This window comes from Mercenaria mercenaria, chromosome 4 (genome assembly GCF_021730395.1).
Source record: "Mercenaria mercenaria strain notata chromosome 4, MADL_Memer_1, whole genome shotgun sequence".
Classification (NCBI taxonomy): domain Eukaryota; kingdom Metazoa; phylum Mollusca; class Bivalvia; order Venerida; family Veneridae; genus Mercenaria; species Mercenaria mercenaria.
The window spans coordinates 23,052,448-23,072,169 of NC_069364.1; the positions used below are offsets into that span (position 1 = coordinate 23,052,448).

The window sequence follows — 19,722 nt, forward strand, 5'->3', positions numbered from 1 at the left end:
TTATATGATGGTGTGTTTGTGTGTCTGTCCATCCGTCCTAATTTTTTGTCATGCATATCTCAAAAAGTATTTGACCAGAGTCATCAAAGCTCACAGGATTATTAATCAGTGTATGAAGATGTGCACCTGGTGTTTTATTGGGATCTCACACAGGCAGACCAGAGTTATGGCCCTTGACTTAGTCAAAAATATGCATAAAAAGGGTCTAAAGGTATTTGATCTAGGACTATAAAACATTACAGGAATATTATTCAGCATGTGAAGTTGTGCACCTGTCTTTGTAAGAGATTTCATTTAAGTCAGAGTTATGGCCCTTGACTTAGTCAAAAATATGCATAAATTAGGGCATAAATGTTTGTGTCACACATACATAAATGTATTTGACCTAGGGTCATATAATAGGAGTATCATTCAGCATGTGAAGTTGTTCACCTGAGGTTTTTGTTTGAGATTTCTGTCTTTCAGTCAATAGTTATGGTCCATGATTAGGTCAAAAATATGCATAAAGGGTATGCAAGTTTATGTCACATGCATCTCAAAAAGTATTTGATTTAGTCATAAAACTTTAGAGGATTGTTTTATAGCATGTGAAGTTGTGCACTAGGGGTTCCATATGGGATTTCACTCAGCCAGACCAGAGTTATGGCTCTCGATTTAGTGAAAAATACAGGTAAAGTGCTTAAAAATTTATGTTGCCTTAAGGGTTCTCTCTGCAAGACCAGAGTCATGGCCCTTGCCTCGGTCAAAAATATGCATTAAGGTTTGTTTCACATGTATCTCAAAAAGGATTTGATCTATAGTCATAAAACATTCGAGAATTGTTGTATAGCATGTGAAGTTATGCACCCAGGCCCAGTTGTTCGAACAGTTAAACAGTTGATTAAGTTAACCGTCAATTAACTTTTATAGTAATATTTCAACATTTTAGAAAATATAGAAAAACAAATATATGACTTAAGGAATATGAAAACTAAAATGTCTTTACAGTAAAATTAAAACATTGTACTAGTGATTCCAACCAAGACTAGTATTTTGAATCAAAGTTTAATAGGCGATTAGTTTAACTGTCTGTTAACAAAGTTTCGAACAACTGGGGCCCAGTGTTCTCTTTTGGGTTTCATACAGCTAGACCAGGGTTATGGTCTTTGACTTACTGAAAAAATAAACAAAGCGCTTAAAAGTTTGTGTTGCTTATATCTCAAAAAATAATTTCATCCAGGTATGTATCGGAAAATATGGATCAAACAGCAGGGCGTCGCCATTTGCGTCCTTAACTTTTTTTACTCTGTCAAAACGTCAGAAGTATTGACCTTGACCCAGCATGGCTGGAAATTGGGCTCTTCTCATCACCTCTATATGGTAAACATCTTGGGAACCTTGTCATGTGTAGGTTTTTTTATGCCCACACACATTTATGTGGCGGGGCATATAGCATTGCTGCTGTCCGTACATTCGTACTTTCTGTACATCCAGATATCTTGTGTGTCCGACTCCTCCTACACTATTAGCCTGATATGCTTCAAACTTGCACAGATGAACCAGAAAGGAAGGATTTTTTTTTAAAAATATTTTTACTGCAGTTATGGCCCTTTGATAGTTTTTGCTATATAGAGGATATGTGGGGGCATCCATGTCCTATGGACACAATTCTAGTTTTTTATCAAATTGGCGGTTCAGTCTCTTCATTCTAGGGGGCCCATCTTGCCAGACATTTCTTCTATGCAAATGTTTTTCAAAGTATATCTATTATCAAAGAGTACTGCTATGGATACATCACAAAGCTTTTTTCAGCCCAAGTCAATACTGCTTTAGTACTTGTCAAAGGGAAAGTAGACCTCAGATGTATTGAAAATTTATTGACGAATTACAACTTTTCTTTTCAATATAGACAAAGTTACTTAATGTATAAATTTTCAAAGGTCACAAAAGAACATGATGAAAACTGTGAAACAGATTTCTATGTCCTTCAAAATACCATAAAATATTTTTACAAACCAGTATTTTATTAAAGATTTTTTAATTAAACAAAATGAATTCTGGATTTTTGTGATCACAAATATATACATGTACACTTCTTATGCATCAATTTTTAGGTTACGGTCTAAGGGAGACAACAACTGAGAAAATCATAAAAAATTTCCCTTGCACCAGTGATGCAGTTTCAGTAAGCTTTAATTTACTGAAAAATATTCAATAACAGATATTAAGTTAGATGTCACTCAATATGCTATCATACGGACAGTACTGGTATATTATAGATTTTAACAGAATTAATGTTACATCGCGTCACAGAGTCGATCAAAATAGGTGTTTGTTTTTTTTTGTATTTCTATGCCTCTTTATAGTGACCTTAGCATGTGAAAAAAAAACACTCACTTTGTAAGGAATAAAACTCACAACTCGAAAGTTTTCCACACTTTAATACAAAAATAATACAGAAACTATAAACATTGTGTAAAATAATGCACTAACAATAATACATGTAAAAGATACAAAGTAAGTGAAATGGGACACAAAAATCAGTAAACAATGTAAAGGTTCATTGTTTGGTCTTAGATTGGAAATTTATTAAAACACTGGATTTACAAAGCAAAGGAAGGTGTATGAAAGTAAAATGCATGTTCAGTTTTGCATCATAATTAAACTTCTGTCAAATATTTTAAATAATCCAGTAATTGCTCTAAGTATCAAGGGGATGAGCATATTGTTTGTGTTATTGAGTTTCTAACAAGCCAAAAATAGAATAAGAACAGTGCCTTGCAAGTGCAGATGCTCATCTGATTTTTTCGTCTCTGTATAATAGAAATACTGATTTTCTAAGTCCAAAAGGGGCCATAATTCTTGCAAAATGCAATGCAAAGTTATGGTACTTGCTGTGCAGTGTCAAATTTTAATGGTGACTAAATGCTCCAAGTTTTAATGCAATAGCTTTGACAGTAAAGGAGAAAATTTGACCTAAATGCAAAACTTAACCAAGAAATCTGATATTTTCTAAGTCCAAAAGGTGCCATAATAAAGGAGGAAAGTTGACCTATAGATGCAAAACTTAACCAGGAAATCTGATATTTGCTAACTTAACCAAGAAATCTGATATTTTCTAAGTACAGAGTCAGCTCTTGATGGTGAACAAGTGTTGCAAGTTATAAAGCAATAGCTTTGATAGTTTAGGAGAAAAGCTGACCTAAACACAAAACTTAACCAAGAAATCTGATTTTCTAAATCCAAAAGGGGCCAGAATTCTTGCAAAAAGCAGGATGGAGTTATATTTCTTGCTGTACAGAGTCAACTAATGATGATAACAAGTGTTGCAAGTTTGAAAGCAATAGCTTTGATAGTTCAGGAGAAAAGCTGACCTAAACATAAAACTTAACCAGGCAATGCCGACACAGACGCCAACACCGAAATGGGACCTTAGAAAACTGGCATATAATATGCAATCTTATGTGGCCGTGAGTGGCAGATATGACCTATTAAAATTGAAATGTCACTTTGGTTCAATAAACAGGGTCATTTGTACCTGCTTATGAAGTTCAGGTTATTGCCCCTTGTATGTGTAAGACATGTTAGGTCATAAGTAACAATTATTTTATTTTAGGGATGTTGATATATATTGTTCATTGAATAAACTTCCAATTATCATGTTTATTAATCGTGTTAGCACATCAGTCTTCATCAATTACCTATCAAACTAAAACTGTAAACTTCACTTTCTACCTACTTCAAAATAACATGCCTCCAGACGAACAACAAAATTCAACTTTTTTTTAAAAACCAGAGAGGAATTGACACTGAATATTGAAAATAATAAACAAATATTATGAATGAGTATGGTATTTAGTACAGCTAAATTTGTTTCATTTTGTAGATTTGCCTTGTGTTGTGTTTATGCTACATTGTGCTGACCTTTAAATGTCAATAATAAATAAATATAAGAGATATTAACATATCATACTTCATTGAGGATGTTTTTAGAAATGAAATATTCTTAAAACATATAGTCTAAGAAATGAAAATATCCTAAAACATATGGAATCAATTTAATGTTGCTTTTTTATGTCTATTAACTAATGAAAGAATGTTTTTCTAAATTTTGAAATCGTTGACATATACCTGGTGGTGTACAGCTTTAATGTAATTGATGTAAGAAACCCATATAAACTTGAATTATGGCACAGTTTAATACTATGAACACTGTTTCGTTACTCTGTTGTCTTAAATTGACACATTTACTCATAAAAGCACCTGTTGAATCTGACCTACTGTATAGCAGAAATGAACACACTAGACAATTAAAATTAAAAAAAACAACTGTTTCTTAAATTTCATATTTCTTAACAACAAACTTGATATTCATTAACAAAAACTAGTGGAATGTACATGTATAAAAAGAACTACATGTGTACAACATATCTCAATCATCACATTTATAGTGCAAGTACAGTTGAAACTAGGTATCTCAAACTATTTTAATGCCTTCTTTATATGTATTTTCACTCCATCTAATCCAGTTTCAACAAACTGCCACTTTGGTTATATCAAAGAGAACAAGAGGACCATGATGGTCCTGAATCGCTCACCTCTTCCCACATGACCCAGTTTTGAGTATGACATCGTTTTTTCTATTATTTGACATAGTGACCTAGTTTCTGAGCTCATGTGACCCAGTTTTGAACTTGACCTAGATATTATCAAGATAAAAATTCTGACCAATTTTCATGAAGATCCATTGAAAAATATGGTCTCTAGAGAGGTCACAAGGTTTTTCTATTATTTGACCTATTGACCTAGTTTTCGAAGGTACGTGACCCTGTTTTCGAACTTTACCTAGATATCATCAAGGTGAACATTCTCACTAACTTTCATGAAGATCTCATGAAAAATATGGCCTCTAGAGAGGTCACAAGGTTTTTCTATTTTTATACCTACTGGCCTAGTTTTTGACCGCACGTGACCCAGTTTCGAAACTGACCTAGATATCATCAAGGTGAACATTCAGATCAATTTTCATGAAGATCCATTGAAAAATATGGCCTCTAGAGAGGTCAAAAGATTTTAATAATTTTAGACCTACTGACCTCGTTTTTGACCGCAGTTGACCCAGTTTCAAACTTGATCTAGATATCATCAAGATGAACATTCAGACCAACTTTCATACTGATCCCATGAAAAGTATGGCCTCTAGAGAGGTCACAAGGTTTTTTTTATTATTTGGCCTACTGACCTAGTATTTTAAGGCACATGACCCAGTTTCAAACTTGACCTAGATATCATCAAGGTAAACATTCTGATCAATTTTTATGGAGATCCATTCACAAGTATGACCTCTAGAGAGGTCACAAGGCTTTTCTATTTTTAGACCTACTGACCTAGTTTTTGACCGCACATGTCCCTGTTTCGAACTTGACCTAGATATCATCAAAATGAACAATGAGACCAACTTTCATACAGATCCCATAAAAAATATGGCCTCTAGAGAGGTCACAAGGTTTTTCTATTATTTGACCTACTGACCTAGTTTTTGATGGCACTTGACCCACTTTCGAACTTGACCTAGATATCATCAAGGTGAACATTCTGACCAATTTTCATGAAGATCTCATGAAATATATGGCCTCTAGAGAGGTCACAAGGTTTTTCTATTTTTAGACCTACTGACCTAGTTTTTGACCGCACGTGACCCAGTTTCGAACTTGACCTAGATATCATCAAGGTAAACATTCAGACCAACTTTCATACAGATCCCATGAAAAATATGGCCTCTAGAGAAGTCACAAGGTTTTCAATTATTTGACCTACTGACCTAGTTTTTGACGGCACGTGACCCACTTTCGAACTTAACCTAGATATCATCAAGGTGAACATTCTGACCAATTTTCATGAAGATCTTGTGTAATATATGGCCTCTAGAGAGGTCACAAGGTTTTTCTATTTTTAGACCTACTGACCTAGTTTTTGATGGCATGTGACCCAGTTTCGAACTTGACCTAGATATCATCAAGATGAACATTCTGACCAACTTTCATAAAGATCCCATGAAAAATGTGACCTCTAGAGTGGTCACAAGCAAAAGTTTACGGACGCACGCACGGACGGACGGACGACGGACACCGCGCGATCACAAAAGCTCACCTTGTCACTTTGTGACAGGTGAGCTAAAAATGTTAACATGTCCATACATATGTAACATGTAAATATATATGAGGCAACCACAAGACATCAAACACAAAACACATTTGCCAAGTATCATGGAGTTCTGGTTATCTCGAAGCAAAATGCTTGATCACCTGGAATTTGAGATACCGAGTTACAACTTTACATTAAAGATAATGAAAATTCATAAAACCCTACGAATCAGCAGTGAAACTAGCACGTGGAAGCTCTGGTTACACGACACTTCTAGAAAATATCAACATACAATATAAAACTTCACTATCTTATTTATAACAAGAATAACATTCATGTAATATGTATTATTTTCTTGTTTCTTCCTGATACAAATAATTACAGTAAAAACAGGAATTTAGATTTGAATATAAATGAGCCGTGCCATGGGAAAACCAACATAGTGGCTTTGCAACCAGCATGGATCCAGACCAGCCTGCGCATCCGCGCAGTCTGGTCAGGATCCATACTGTTCGCTTTCAAAGCCTATTGGAATTAGAGAAACTGTTAGTGAACAGCATGGATCCTGACCAGACTGTGCGGATGTGCAGGCTGGTCTGGATCCATGCTGGTCCCAAAGCCACTATGTTGGTTTTCCCATGGCACGGCTCAAATCTATAAAAATATCCTACAGAAGCACAGAACACAACCAAGCAAAATAATCTCAGACTTGGTTTGATTGGGTCTTTTTACGAGAGGTATTAATCTGTACAATACCCCACATGTCCTCCCAGTTTTGGGTTAAGGGGAATTCTTTTATATAGACATAGAGGACAGATTCCACAATCTGAAGAACCAGAGTATGTAAAAATACTGAGTCCAAGTATGGAAAGACCTTTTTTTCTGGCAGCCATATAAAAATCGACTGAAGATCCTTTCAATAGACAAAACTCCAACCAAACAAAATACTGGCACACTTGGTTAAACCGAGTCTGTTAATAAGAGGTAATGAACATGCAACATTCCACACTCCCCTAGAATATATAATGTTGACTTTTCAAGAACAATAACTAAAACCTCCCGAAATTGGAAACGAGTAACAACAACCTCTCTATTTTGGTGAGTTTCCAATTTGTGGAAGGGTTTCAATAATTCAGTATATATGTGCCTCAATATATGTACTGGTATATGTCTCTACTGTCTAAAGTATTTTACAAAATAATATTCTTTGTAATGACTGTAACTCTGCTTTATATAATTTCAGAAGCAGGTCAAATTCTCATATAATTTTTATGGCTGGGAATTCTTAAGTGAATAAACATATAAAATATATGATGATAATTTTAACAGACAATTTTGCGTAATTTGTTTAAAATAACAAACAACAATCTAACATAACACACTTTCCTATTACAACAACATTTTCCCCCATATAAATATTATGCTATGAAAACTGAGTATTTATTTAAATACAAATTTACTTTCTAATAAGTCAGTTAGACCTCAAAGTACTGCCAAGTAAGAAATAATCTTATAAATGAGTTTTCAAAGTAGTAACAAGAAAGTTTTTTCAATTAAGAATTAATAAACATTCAAATAGTTTTGTGTTGCAGTGAACTGCTGTATACAGGTACAAATCAATTTGTAAAAACTTGAAAAAAAAAATCAGTTAAAAAAATCAACAGAAGGTGCTGACGTTACATGGTCACAGTCTATCTATGTCTACATCCGCAACAACAACTACACTAGAATAAGGTAAACAAAATTGCTACATCCATATATATCTTAAATTACAAAACTCATTTATTCTCTTCCAGCAATATAAATAATTTTATCACTTAATACAATGATATGTGTTTAACATTCACCTATGTTTCCATTCTATACTAGTATATTTCATATAAAATGAAAACAGTGACTTTTTGGTACAGTCTAAAATACTTTTGAGCAACAAAAAACAATCTGTGCTATTGGTAGAACATATAATTGAGCCGCCCCATGAGAAAACCAACATAGTGGGTTTGCGACCAGCATGGATCCAGACCAGCCTGCACATCCGCGCAGTCTGGTCAGGATCCATGCTGTTCGCTAACAGTTTCTCCAATTCCAATAGGCTTTAAAAGCGAACAGCATGGATCCTGACCAGACTGCGTGGATGCACAGGCTGGTCTGGATCCATGCTGGTCGCAAACCCACTATGTTGGTTTTCTCATGGCGCAGCTCATATGCCCCCCAACCACCCCATGATGGCCTGCCAGGAGGTACTAGTAATTGGGTGTGTAATTTTCAGTCTCCAATATGTTGTGACCTTGCAATTTAACCTAATGACGCCATGAATATTAGTAGTAATCTGCTGATGATACGAAAATGCTACAGATTTTGATGAACTTTGGCCCATGAGTGAACACCAGATTTTTATACAGAAAACATTTTGGGCTGAAAGTATTTCATTTTGGTGTTGGACCCACTGACCCCTATAAAACAGGGTCCTCTATAATTAATCATAGGCAATAATACTATGAAGCTTGAAAACTGCAGACCAAAGCATTCTCTAGTAATTGATCAGTACTTAAAATGTTTAATAACTGACCAACTGTACTATGCACAGACCAACAGGAACAAAATAATGTAGCTCCTCTTCTTTGAACAGCCCATCTGCTTAACTTAATGGGAACAGCACAGAACTACAAATCGCAGGGTTGTGAAATCAAGTCCCATGCCAGGTGTATGTTCTCCATTACAATTTGATAAAAGACTGTGTCTGGAACTGTTCGTCCTCCACCCCTGATTCATGTGGAGAAGTTGGTAGTGACTTGTGGAGAACAGTTTAGTACTGATATAGAATCCATGAACACTGGTCAGGTTAACTGCCCCCCCCCCCCCACCCCTCCCCCAACATAATAAAAACTGTTGAAAAATGGCCCAAAATCCAAAACAAACAAGGGTACATTTTCTGTACTCATTTTCAGTTTTGGAAGATAATATAACACAGCTTGTGATAAAACTACATGTAGTAACTAAGGAAGTGGACCCAAGTGAAACCATTTAAAAATTTGTTTATGTTAATAAGCAGATTTCAAACAGCTAAGGCTAAACAAAGGAATGTTTGGTTGTTTTTTGTTGGACTTTTAATACTTCACCATGCAGCTTTCAAGATAAATTGAGAGCTTTTTCATAACTGTACTTTTAAATAGTTATCATTTTATATTATTCAAATTTATAATGGTGCTGCTTATTATCAATTCAAACACACTTAATAGCTCTATTTAATGAGCACCTTTCCTTCAGAAAATAAGTTTGTTTGTTTGTTTGTTTTGGGTTTAACGCTATTTTTCAACAGTATTTCAGTCATATAACAGCGGGCAGTTACCTAACCAGTGTTCCTGGATTCTGTACCAGTACAAACCTGTTCTCTGCAAGTAACTACTAACTTCCCCACATGAATCAGAGGTGGAGTACGAATGATTTCAGACACAATGTCTTTTATCAAATCGTCATGGAGAACATACGCCCCATCCGGGGATCGAACTCACGACCCAGCGATCCGTAGACCAATGCTCTCCCTACTGAGCTAAGCGGGCGGGCTTCAGAAAATAAGAATTTTGTGAACCAAATACTCATAAGGCGCATAAAACCCCCTGGAAACTCAAAACTTTTAAATCAAGCTACATAGAACAAACAATGGAATGTGTATTGGCCTAAACATATTTTTCTTCTTTTAAAATAAACACCCTATCACAACGTGGTCATTTTAAGCAACTATGCCCCATCTTTCCTCCCAGTTTGATCTTGCGTAGCTTTGGCCTGACCTTGACCTGTCTGACCTTGATCAGCTTGTTTCTGACCTTGATCTTGTTGCGCCTGATTTGTCTGTCCTTGACCCTGAGGCTGACCCTGACCTTGCTGACCTCCAGCAGGTTGACCCTGAGCCTCGGCAGCTTTCTTTTTCTCCATATATTCCTTTATCTTGGCTCGTACAATATTTAAATGTCTCAAAATATATTCTTCATTTGGAGCCAATGCATGCACCTCTGCTAGACATTTCTCTGCTTTTAGCAGAATGCCGCGTTCGACATACACTACACACAGATTATGCATGGCTTCCGTATTTCCAGGTTCCATCTCAACAACTTTGGTGAAACACTGCAAAAAAATTATGACACTAAATAAAAACAGACAGTGTCATCACAGTAAAAACTATAAAGAGTGTGTGCAATCAGATGTTAAAATAGCCAAGTATGCATGCAATCAAAAATAAAAAGTATTGTGAAATTAGATGTAAAAATTTGCAGAGTACTGTGAAATCTAACCATCAAAATGACCGAGTAGGTATTGTGTATTAAGATGTAAAAATTTGCAGAGTACATGTATGTGAAATCAGCCATAAAAATGGCCGGGTATCATGATTTTGTTTTTGTTGGACTTAACTTCACACCAACACAATTATTGGTCATATGACGACTTTCAAGCTTATCCTCCGGCAGGAAGACCCGAGTGCCCCTCCAGGCATTGTTTCATCATGGGCGTTCACCTAAGTAGAACTACAAACCTTCTGTAAGCTAGCTGGATAGCTTCCTCACATGAATAATTTTACACCCCAAATGAGGCTCGAACCCACATTGGTGAGAGCCAAGTGATCCTTAACCTTTCATTCAGAGGAAAGACAATCATGTACGAGCACATGTAACTTTTTACGCCTGTTTGCATAACTAACAGGCTGAAAATAAATTAATACTGAACTGATGAAAGCAAAAAAAAAAATGTTTTGGAAATAGTGCATTGAATATCAAATGGATTATGAAAGAGAGACTTTGAAATTCATTATAATGAAAAGAAACGCTATGAAATTTTTACTCTTTCATCTGAAACGGTTATTTTACACCACTGGAAGTCAGAGAAAGTAGACTGCAATGCGTAGTAGTGAATGCTTCTCAAATATTTCCATATCAAAGAGAGGTAATAACAAAATTGAATAATGCTATTTATAGCTCATAGAATCTCTTACCTGTTCAGCTTCATCCAGGTTTTTGAGGACATTCACATTGAGTTCTCCTAACAGCATCAAACCCTTGGTGTGGTCAGGATACAACTGAAAATATAGAACAACATTAGACACTTTCTGCTGTCAGCATTTAGCTGAAAATATATAGCAGCATCAGACCCTTTGTGTGACTAGGATACAGCTGCAAATAAATAACAGTGTTACATTTTTCATGTTTTGAGAGCATACATTTGAAAATATATTTTTATGTACATGGAATATGTGTGTGTGTGTTCGGGTTTAACGTCTTTTTCAACAATTTCAGTCATAAACAACGGTGTCTACTTGTAGTAGTGAGCACAATGCTCAACTTTATAGTGCTGCCTCACTGGAATATCACACCATAGACATGTGACATGATATCCCACCCAGTCACATTATACCGACATCGGGCAGACCAGTCCTAGCACTATCCTCTTAATGCTGAGCACCAAGCAAGGATGTACATGGGAAAAGCTGATTTATTACACCACAAAATTTAATGACACATAAATACAGCCAACCCTGTACTTAGCAGCCAGTTGTGAGAGTGATGCAATCTGGCTGTTGCAGGCTTCTATGAAGTATGAAGAAAGTTAAAAAGACCTGGGGGGTCATTCTGTCGATTCATTGAAATTTCAACATAATACACATACATTTCTTTGAGTTCCAAAGACCTTCTGTAAATTTTGACCTGCCAATCTTCATTATTTAGTGTCTTGCAGAAGTCTATGCACTGGCTATGAAAAAAATTGCCAACTCACTTTCCCTTAGTAATGGACCTTTAACACAGGAGGGCTGATAAGGCAGATTCAATTATAAATGGTTCAAAGATTTTCATCTTCAACAAATTCTGACAAAGTAAAACTTAATCTTGTGTTACATACCTACTTTGCTGCAAACAAACAATTTCAAGATTCTTTCAGCCTTTAGGTTGAAAGTAAGCATCAAGACATACAGCAAAATAATTGAGCTGCACCATGAGAAAACCAACACAGTGCATTTGAGACCAGCATGGATCCTGACCAGCCTGCGCATCTGGTAAGGATCCATGCTGTTCATTTCTCAGTTTCTCTAGTTACAATAGGCTTTGAAAGCGAACAGCATTGACCGCGACCAGACTGCGCGGATGCACTATGTTGGTTTTCACATGGCGCGGCTCATATGTTAAATGAAGAAGAAGATGAAAACCACTCACCTCTAACAGTTTTCTGACATACGGCACAGCTTCTAATGGTTTCTTCTGATTGTTAGTCAACATCAGAGCCATGTTAAATATGGCACTCTTAAATGTGGGCTCTCTCTGTATTTATAATTTATTAAAAAACATTTTTTTTGTTTCAATTTCAATTCCAAAATCATGGTAAACAGTTGTATCACATCTGTATCAACATAACATTCAATATTATGCAATGCGTCCACTCTGTGATTAAAATGTAATCATGTCAAATACCTTTACAAGTTCACAACTCCAGCTTTCAGTATAAAAAAGTAGTACCAAATTTACATTTAGCATTTAATGATTTCATCTGCTTTGCAGATGCTGATTATTTACTATCATATATGGATAATCTTGTTTATTTTGGCTCAGTATGGTCAATGAATTGTTAAATCTTTAATATTTAGCCTGCTGTTGGCAACTGATTCTGCCTTTACGATCAGTACTGACCAAGATCAGCCCGAATGTCTGTGCAGGCTGATATGGTCTACACTGTTCGCTATTCAGTCTTTTTAGTCCTTTCAAATAATAGATGGTATTGCCCAAATTGAATGATGGACCAGTCAATTATAGAAATTCAGCGGGGTAAAGGTTAATATTCAATGGGCACTTACTTTTGTGGATTTTGTTGTTGTGTCAGTACATGAAATGAAATCCCAATGAACAAACAAAAATCTCATTTGAGCCGCGCCATAGTGGCTTTGCGACCAGCATGGATCCAGACCAGCCTGCGCATCCGCGCAGTTTGGTCAGGATCCATGCTGTTCGCTTCCAAAGTCTATTACAATTAGAACAAGAGCTGTCGGAGGACAGCAACGCTCGACTATTCAACAGCCTTGTCAATTGAATTAATACAAAAGTTGAAAAAGGGGCATACTTTTGTAAAATGCAAAGTAGAGGTATTGAACCTCTGTACTGCATGTACAAGTGTGTGAAGTTTCGATCCTTTCCAATTTGTGGATACTGAGATACCAGCTTACATATAAAAACTTAACCAACAAGAGGACCATGATGGTCCTGAATCGCTCACCTATCCCCACATGACCCAGTGTTGAACTGAGTATGACGTCATTATTTCTATTATTTGACATAGTGACCTAGTTTTTGAGCACATGTGACCTAGATATCATCAAGATAAAAAATTCTGACCAATTTTCTTGAAGATCCATTGAAAAATATGGCCTCTACAGAGGTCACAAGGTTTTTCTATTATTTGACCTAATGGCCTAGTTTTTGAAGGCACGTGACCCACTTTTAAACTTGACCTAGATATCATCAAGGTGAACATTCTCACCAATTTTCATGAAGATCTCGTGAAAAATATGGCCTCTAGAGAGGTCTCAAGGTTTTTCTATTTTTCGACCTACTGACCTAGTTTTTGACCACACATGACCCAGTTACAAACCTGACCTAGATATCATCAAGCTGAACATTCTCACTAATTTTCATGAAGATCCGTGAGAAATATGGCCTCTAGAGAGGTCACAAGGTTTTTTTCTATTTTTAGACCTACTGACCTAGTTTTTTAACCCCACGTGACCCAGTTTCGAACTTGACTTAGATATCATCAAGGTGAACATTCTGACCAATAATCATGAAGATCTCATGAAAAATATGGCCTCTAGAGAGGTCACAAGTTTTTCTATTTTTAGATCTACTGACCTAGTTTTTAACCCCACGTGACCCAGTTTCGAACTTGACCTAGATATCTTCAAGGTAAACACTCTGACCAATTTTCATGAAGATCCATTGAAAAATATCGCCTCTAGAGAGGTCACAAGGTTTTCCTATTTTTAGACCTACTGACCTAGTTTTTGACCGCACATGACCCAGTTTCGAACTTAACCTAGATATCATCAAGGTGAACATTCTGACCAATTTTCATGAAGATCCATTGAGAAATATGGCCTCTAGAGAGGTCACAAGGTTTTTCTATTTTTAGATCTACTGACTAGTTTTTGACCCCACATGACCAGTTTCGAACTTGACCTAGATATCATCAAGGTGAACATTCTGACCAATTTTCATGAAGATCCATTGAGAAATATGGCCTCTAAAGAGGTCACAAGGTTTTTCTATTTTTAGACCTAATGACCTAGTTTTTGACCCCACGTGACCCAGTTTCGAACTTGACCTAGATATCATCAAGTTGAACATTCTGACCAATTTTCATGAAGATCCATTGGAGAAATATGGCCTCTAGAGAGGTCACAAGGTTTTTCTATTTTTAGACCTAATGACCTAGTTTTTGACCCTACGTGACCCAGTTTCAAACTTGACCTAGATATCATCAAGGTGAACATTCTGACCAATATTCATGAAGATCTCATGAAAAATATGGCCTCTAGAGAGGTCACAAGGTTTTTCTATTTTTAGACCTACTGACCTAGTTTTTGAACCCACGTGACCCAGTTTCGAACTTGACCTAGATATCATCAAGGTGAACATTCTGACCAATTTTCATGAAGATCTTATGAAATATATGGCCTCTAGAGAGGTCACAAGGTTTTTCTATTTTTAGACCTACTGACCTAGTTTTTGATGGCACGTGACCCAGTTTCGAACTTGACCTAGATATCATCAAGATGAACATTCTGACCAACTTTCATAAAGATCCCATGAAAAATGTGACCTCTAGAGTGGTCACAAGCAAAAGTTTACGGACGCACGGACGCACGGACGCACGGACGGACGACGGACACCGCGCGATCACAAAAGCTCACCTTGTCACTTTGTGACAGGTGAGCTAAAAAGTGCTAAGTCAAAAAAAGGGACATAATTTTGAAAAAAAAAAAGAGTAGAGTTATGGGACTTGCTTAGTGCATGTCAGATCATGACAGTGAACAAGTATGTGAAGTTTCAATATATTCCCATTATTAAGTACTGAGATACCAGCTTACATACAAAACCTTAACCAAAAATTTCTAAGTCGAAAAAGGGGCATAATTTTGTAAAAAAGCAAAATAGAGTTATGGAACCTGTGCAGTGTAGGTCAGTTTATCACAGTGAATAAGTGTGTGAAGTTTCAATCCATTCCCACAAGTGGTTACTGAGATACCAGCTTACATACAAAACCTTAACTAAAAATTTCTAAGTCGAAAAAGGGGCATAATTTTGAAAAAAAAAGAGCAGAGTTATGGGACTTGCTTAGTGCATGTCAGATCATGACAGTGAACAAGTATGTGAAGTTTCAATCCATTCCCATTAGTAAGTACTGAGATACCAGCTTACATACAAAACCTTAACCAAAGATTTCTAAGACGAAAAAGGGGCATAATTTTGTAAAAAAGCAAAATAGAGTTATGGAACCTGTGCAGTGTAGGTCAGTTTATCACAGTGAATAAGTGTGTGAAGTTTCAATCCATTCCCACAAGTGGTTACTGAGATACCAGCTTACATACAAAACCTTAACCAAATCGGGACGCGGACGCCGATGCGGACGCCGACGCGGACGCCGACGCATGGGCGAGTCCAATAGCTCTACTATTCTATGAATAGTCGAGCTAAAAACTGTAAGCGAACAGCATGGATCCTGACCAGACTGCGCAGATGCGCAGGCTGGTATCCGCGCAGGCTGGTCTGGATCCATGCTGGTCGCAAAGCCACTATGTTGGTTTTCCCATGGCACGGCTCATTTATATCATTTAAAAGGTTGAAATGCATGAAATCATGTTTCCATGAAATAAGTCATTTTGCCAAAATCACAAAATTTCATGCCAATGAAAAGAAATGATTTCACAGACTATCAGTTATTTTTACTGAAGAGCTATCATTTTAAATTTGACCTTTACAGTGCTGAATTTCTAAAATGGATTTGTTCATTATGCAACTTGGGCAATACCATCTATTATTCGAAGGGTTCTTTATTTAAATAGCAAACAGTGCAGGTCATGATCAGCCTGCACTGGTCACAAAGGCAGAATCATTTGCTGGCAGCAGGCTTAAGGTTAATGTGTAGTATTTTAACAATTCAAAACAAATCATGTCTTAATTATATGATGTACTTTAACCCAGAAATCTTCATACCTCGAGAGACATTTTAAAATATTTTTCTGAGGCTACGAAGTCCTGCATGTCCATGGCAAGCATGGCGAGGGAAAATGGTGCCCGCGAATCATTCTTTCTACTCTTAATCAACTGCTGAAACCTAGAAAAACAGAAATATTTAACAAATGGAAAACCCTAAAGAGCAGTTTTATGTTACATAGAAATGAATGGCACTTTAATATTCAATGTACAGCAAAGAAGAATAGAATGATTATCAGCTTTGTTAAGCTTTTCTGCATTTTTTTTTCAATTTAAATACATAACTGCAAATCTTAAGCGCAAAACATAAAATTTGTTACTGATACCTTTGCAAAAATCTTTGACATCACCTCTTGGCAATCACAAACTCGGATGAACCAATTGTCATGGTCATAAACTGCTATTTCAGAAACACCTTGTTTTCACTTTAGGTAACAAAAAGCAGTTTCACAATCAACAAAACTCAGTACTTACTGTACTGAAATTTCCTTCCAAATTTGAATCTTCAACAGCTCATATGTAACAGGATATTTCCATCAATGACAAGAAAAGTTATTCCAAATTATATCTGACTTGTATGCATCAGATAAAAATTTACATTTTAATATTCAAGAAGGAAGGGAGACGCCTGGCTGGGAACATACCTGTCTATAGCAACTTGCCACTTGTCTCTCATCCCTTGTTCTTGAATCATTACAGCTGAATTATACAGTGATTGCTGAAAGCAAAAAAAATACATTTAGTCTACTTGTCAGTGAAGCCAAATTACAATACACCAGGCAGATGAATATTTCATATTCATTCTATACTTTTAGAACTGTAACTAAATTTGAGAATTATTTTATCAGATATATTTCATGGGCATGGAATTTCAAGGTGATACAAATTCATTTTTACAAGAGATGAAGAATGTATGACAAAGAACAGTTAATGATCAATAGGTCATGCAGAACACAGTGACCACTGTATTTTGATCCTGATTCAAACAGTAAGCTTATAGTAATTTATTATTTGTTTGTTTGTTTGTTTTGGGTTTAACGCCGTTTTTCGACAGTATTTCAGTCTTGTAACGGCGGGCAGTTAACCTAACCAGTGTTCCTGGATTCTGTACCAGTACAAACCTGTTCTCCACAAGTAACTGCCAACTGCCCCACATGAATCAGAGGTGGAGGATTAATGATTTCAGACACAACGTCGTTTATCAAATAGTCATGGAGAACATACGCCCCGCCCGAGGATGGAACTCGCGACCCCGCGATCCTAGACCAACGCTCTTTACTGAGCTAAGCGGGCGGGCGTAATTTATTACAGCCAGATAGTGATGACAGGGGAAAAGTTATTTGATTTAGAACTAGTCTCAAATCCATTTCCTATGACAGTACTTGATCATAATGAGGAAGGATACAGTTGTAATCCAAAAACCTCCCGGCTGCAGCTGCCAACAGCTTAACCGTTTCTATTAAACTCTCTGCTAATATGAGCTTGCTGTGGTAAAAGAAAAAGGAAATGACAGAGATCAAAAGAAATACATCTATTAAGAGCAAATGAAATGAAATTAAAAACTTACCCAGTGGTCTGGGTCATGATATAGGGCTTTTTCGAAACTCTCAAAAGCTTTTGGCCTATTCCCTATCTCCATAAGGACCACACCAAGCTGGAAAATACCACATCAAATTCATAATACATCAGAAGATACTCTTAAAAAATCCAAACTTTTTTTATTTGCCAAATAATTTGGAAGTTTAGATGTAGGCAAGAATACAACAGCAAGAATAAAATTATTTGAATCATAACGTCGTAAGGAAATTTTAAATCATTAACTTGCACAGTTCTATCAATTAAAGAGTTTATATAATCTTTTTTTATTCAGGGTCAGTATTTGATGTTTCTTATTCTTGGAAAGTTTAATTCAGTCTAAAACTGAGGAAATGGAACTTATAGAACCCTGCTTAAAAATGATGTTTTTTTGTGGTTTTGAGTGTTTGGTAATTTATCACATTAAAACATATTGTAAAGCTCTGCAACCGTATGAAGTACGACATGATTACACATTTACTGAAAATCACTAGGTATGGTGACAAATGTCGTTTTCAAGACCAATGTCATGTTTGTTTCACTTTGCATGGTCATAATGTCAAAAAAAAGATTACTCATTTGTAGGACGGTAATACTTTTTTCTCAATAATCTCCCTTGGAATGGGCATTATGTCCTTACAGGTACATACATGATTCAGTCTGACCTTTTGTTTTGTGTTTATCGTCTTTTCTAACAGTATTTCACAATAAGTTACAGTAGACAATTACACTAACCTATTCCTGGATTCTGTACCAATACATATTCTCCACAAGTAAATGCCAATTTCTCCACAGTTATTTAATCAAATGCAGAGGACAAATGTATTCTTTAGAGAACATACACCTGCATGGTGATCAAACTTATAACCCTAATATACATAGATCTGCACTTTCCCTATTTGGCTAAGTGGACACGCACCATTTGACTTATGGTACCTTTTATATGCTATGGCTCATAATAACTTGAACCTAGCCATGGGAAAACCAACATAGTGGCTTTGCGACCAGCATGGATCCAGACCAGCCTGCGCATCCATGCAGTCTGGTCAGGATCCATGCTGTTCACTAACGGTTTCTCGAATTGCAATAGGTACCGACTGCGAACAGCATGGATTCTGACTAGACTGCGCGGATGTGCAGGCTGGTCTGGATCCATGCTGGTCACAAAGCCACTATGTTGGTTTTCTCATGATGTGGCTCACTTACGTTATAATGAGCATCTGCATTTTGTGGTTCATATTTAAGAGCCTCTTCATACATGGATAAAGCATCCTTCTGCCTGCAATACAAACATTTTAGTTTCCACATAAATTTACATGTAATGGTGAACATATCTACCATATAAAAAAGTAACTACATGCTTATTAATGTTCCTTAAAATTTAGGGGTCCTTGATGGCCAAGTGTTTAAGGTTGCTGATTTCGAAACACTTGCCCCTCACTGCTGTAAATTCGAAAACCTTGCTTCATATAGAATTCTATCGCTCAAGAAAGCTATCAACTGGCTTATAGAAGGCTGATCGTTCTGATTTTATGAAACACCTTTGCCTTGTGCACATCTATATCCCGAATCCTGTCTGTTAATCACTGCCTTGCATCAGGCAGGAAGACAGTCGGTAACCATTCTTTATCTAGCTGGCAGCATATCAACTGGTAACACTCGAAAGGACCTCAGTGGGGCTCGAACCATTCACCTTCCATTTCAATGACAAATGCTAAAGCGCATGACCATCTTGTACAGTAATTAACTTTGAATTTGAGAGGAAGCTATACAAACTTTA

General features: G+C 36.4%; 1 protein-coding gene across 1 annotated transcript in view; it reads right to left on the reverse strand.

Moving 5' to 3' along the window:
• Positions 1 to 2,403: 2,403 nt before the first annotated feature.
• LOC123556191 (protein O-mannosyl-transferase TMTC3-like) overlaps positions 2,404 to 19,722 on the reverse strand; it is a 40,355-nt gene continuing 23,036 nt past the window's right edge. The window contains exons 15-21 of the mRNA XM_053540713.1: positions 19,149 to 19,221; positions 17,935 to 18,021; positions 17,012 to 17,085; positions 16,368 to 16,488; positions 12,321 to 12,425; positions 11,108 to 11,191; positions 2,404 to 10,245 (exon numbers count right to left, since the gene is read on the reverse strand). Coding sequence (XP_053396688.1) covers positions 9,862 to 10,245; positions 11,108 to 11,191; positions 12,321 to 12,425; positions 16,368 to 16,488; positions 17,012 to 17,085; positions 17,935 to 18,021; positions 19,149 to 19,221 — 928 coding nt within the window. The 3' untranslated portion in view covers positions 2,404 to 9,861. The remainder of the gene's footprint in view (positions 10,246 to 11,107; positions 11,192 to 12,320; positions 12,426 to 16,367; positions 16,489 to 17,011; positions 17,086 to 17,934; positions 18,022 to 19,148; positions 19,222 to 19,722) is intronic.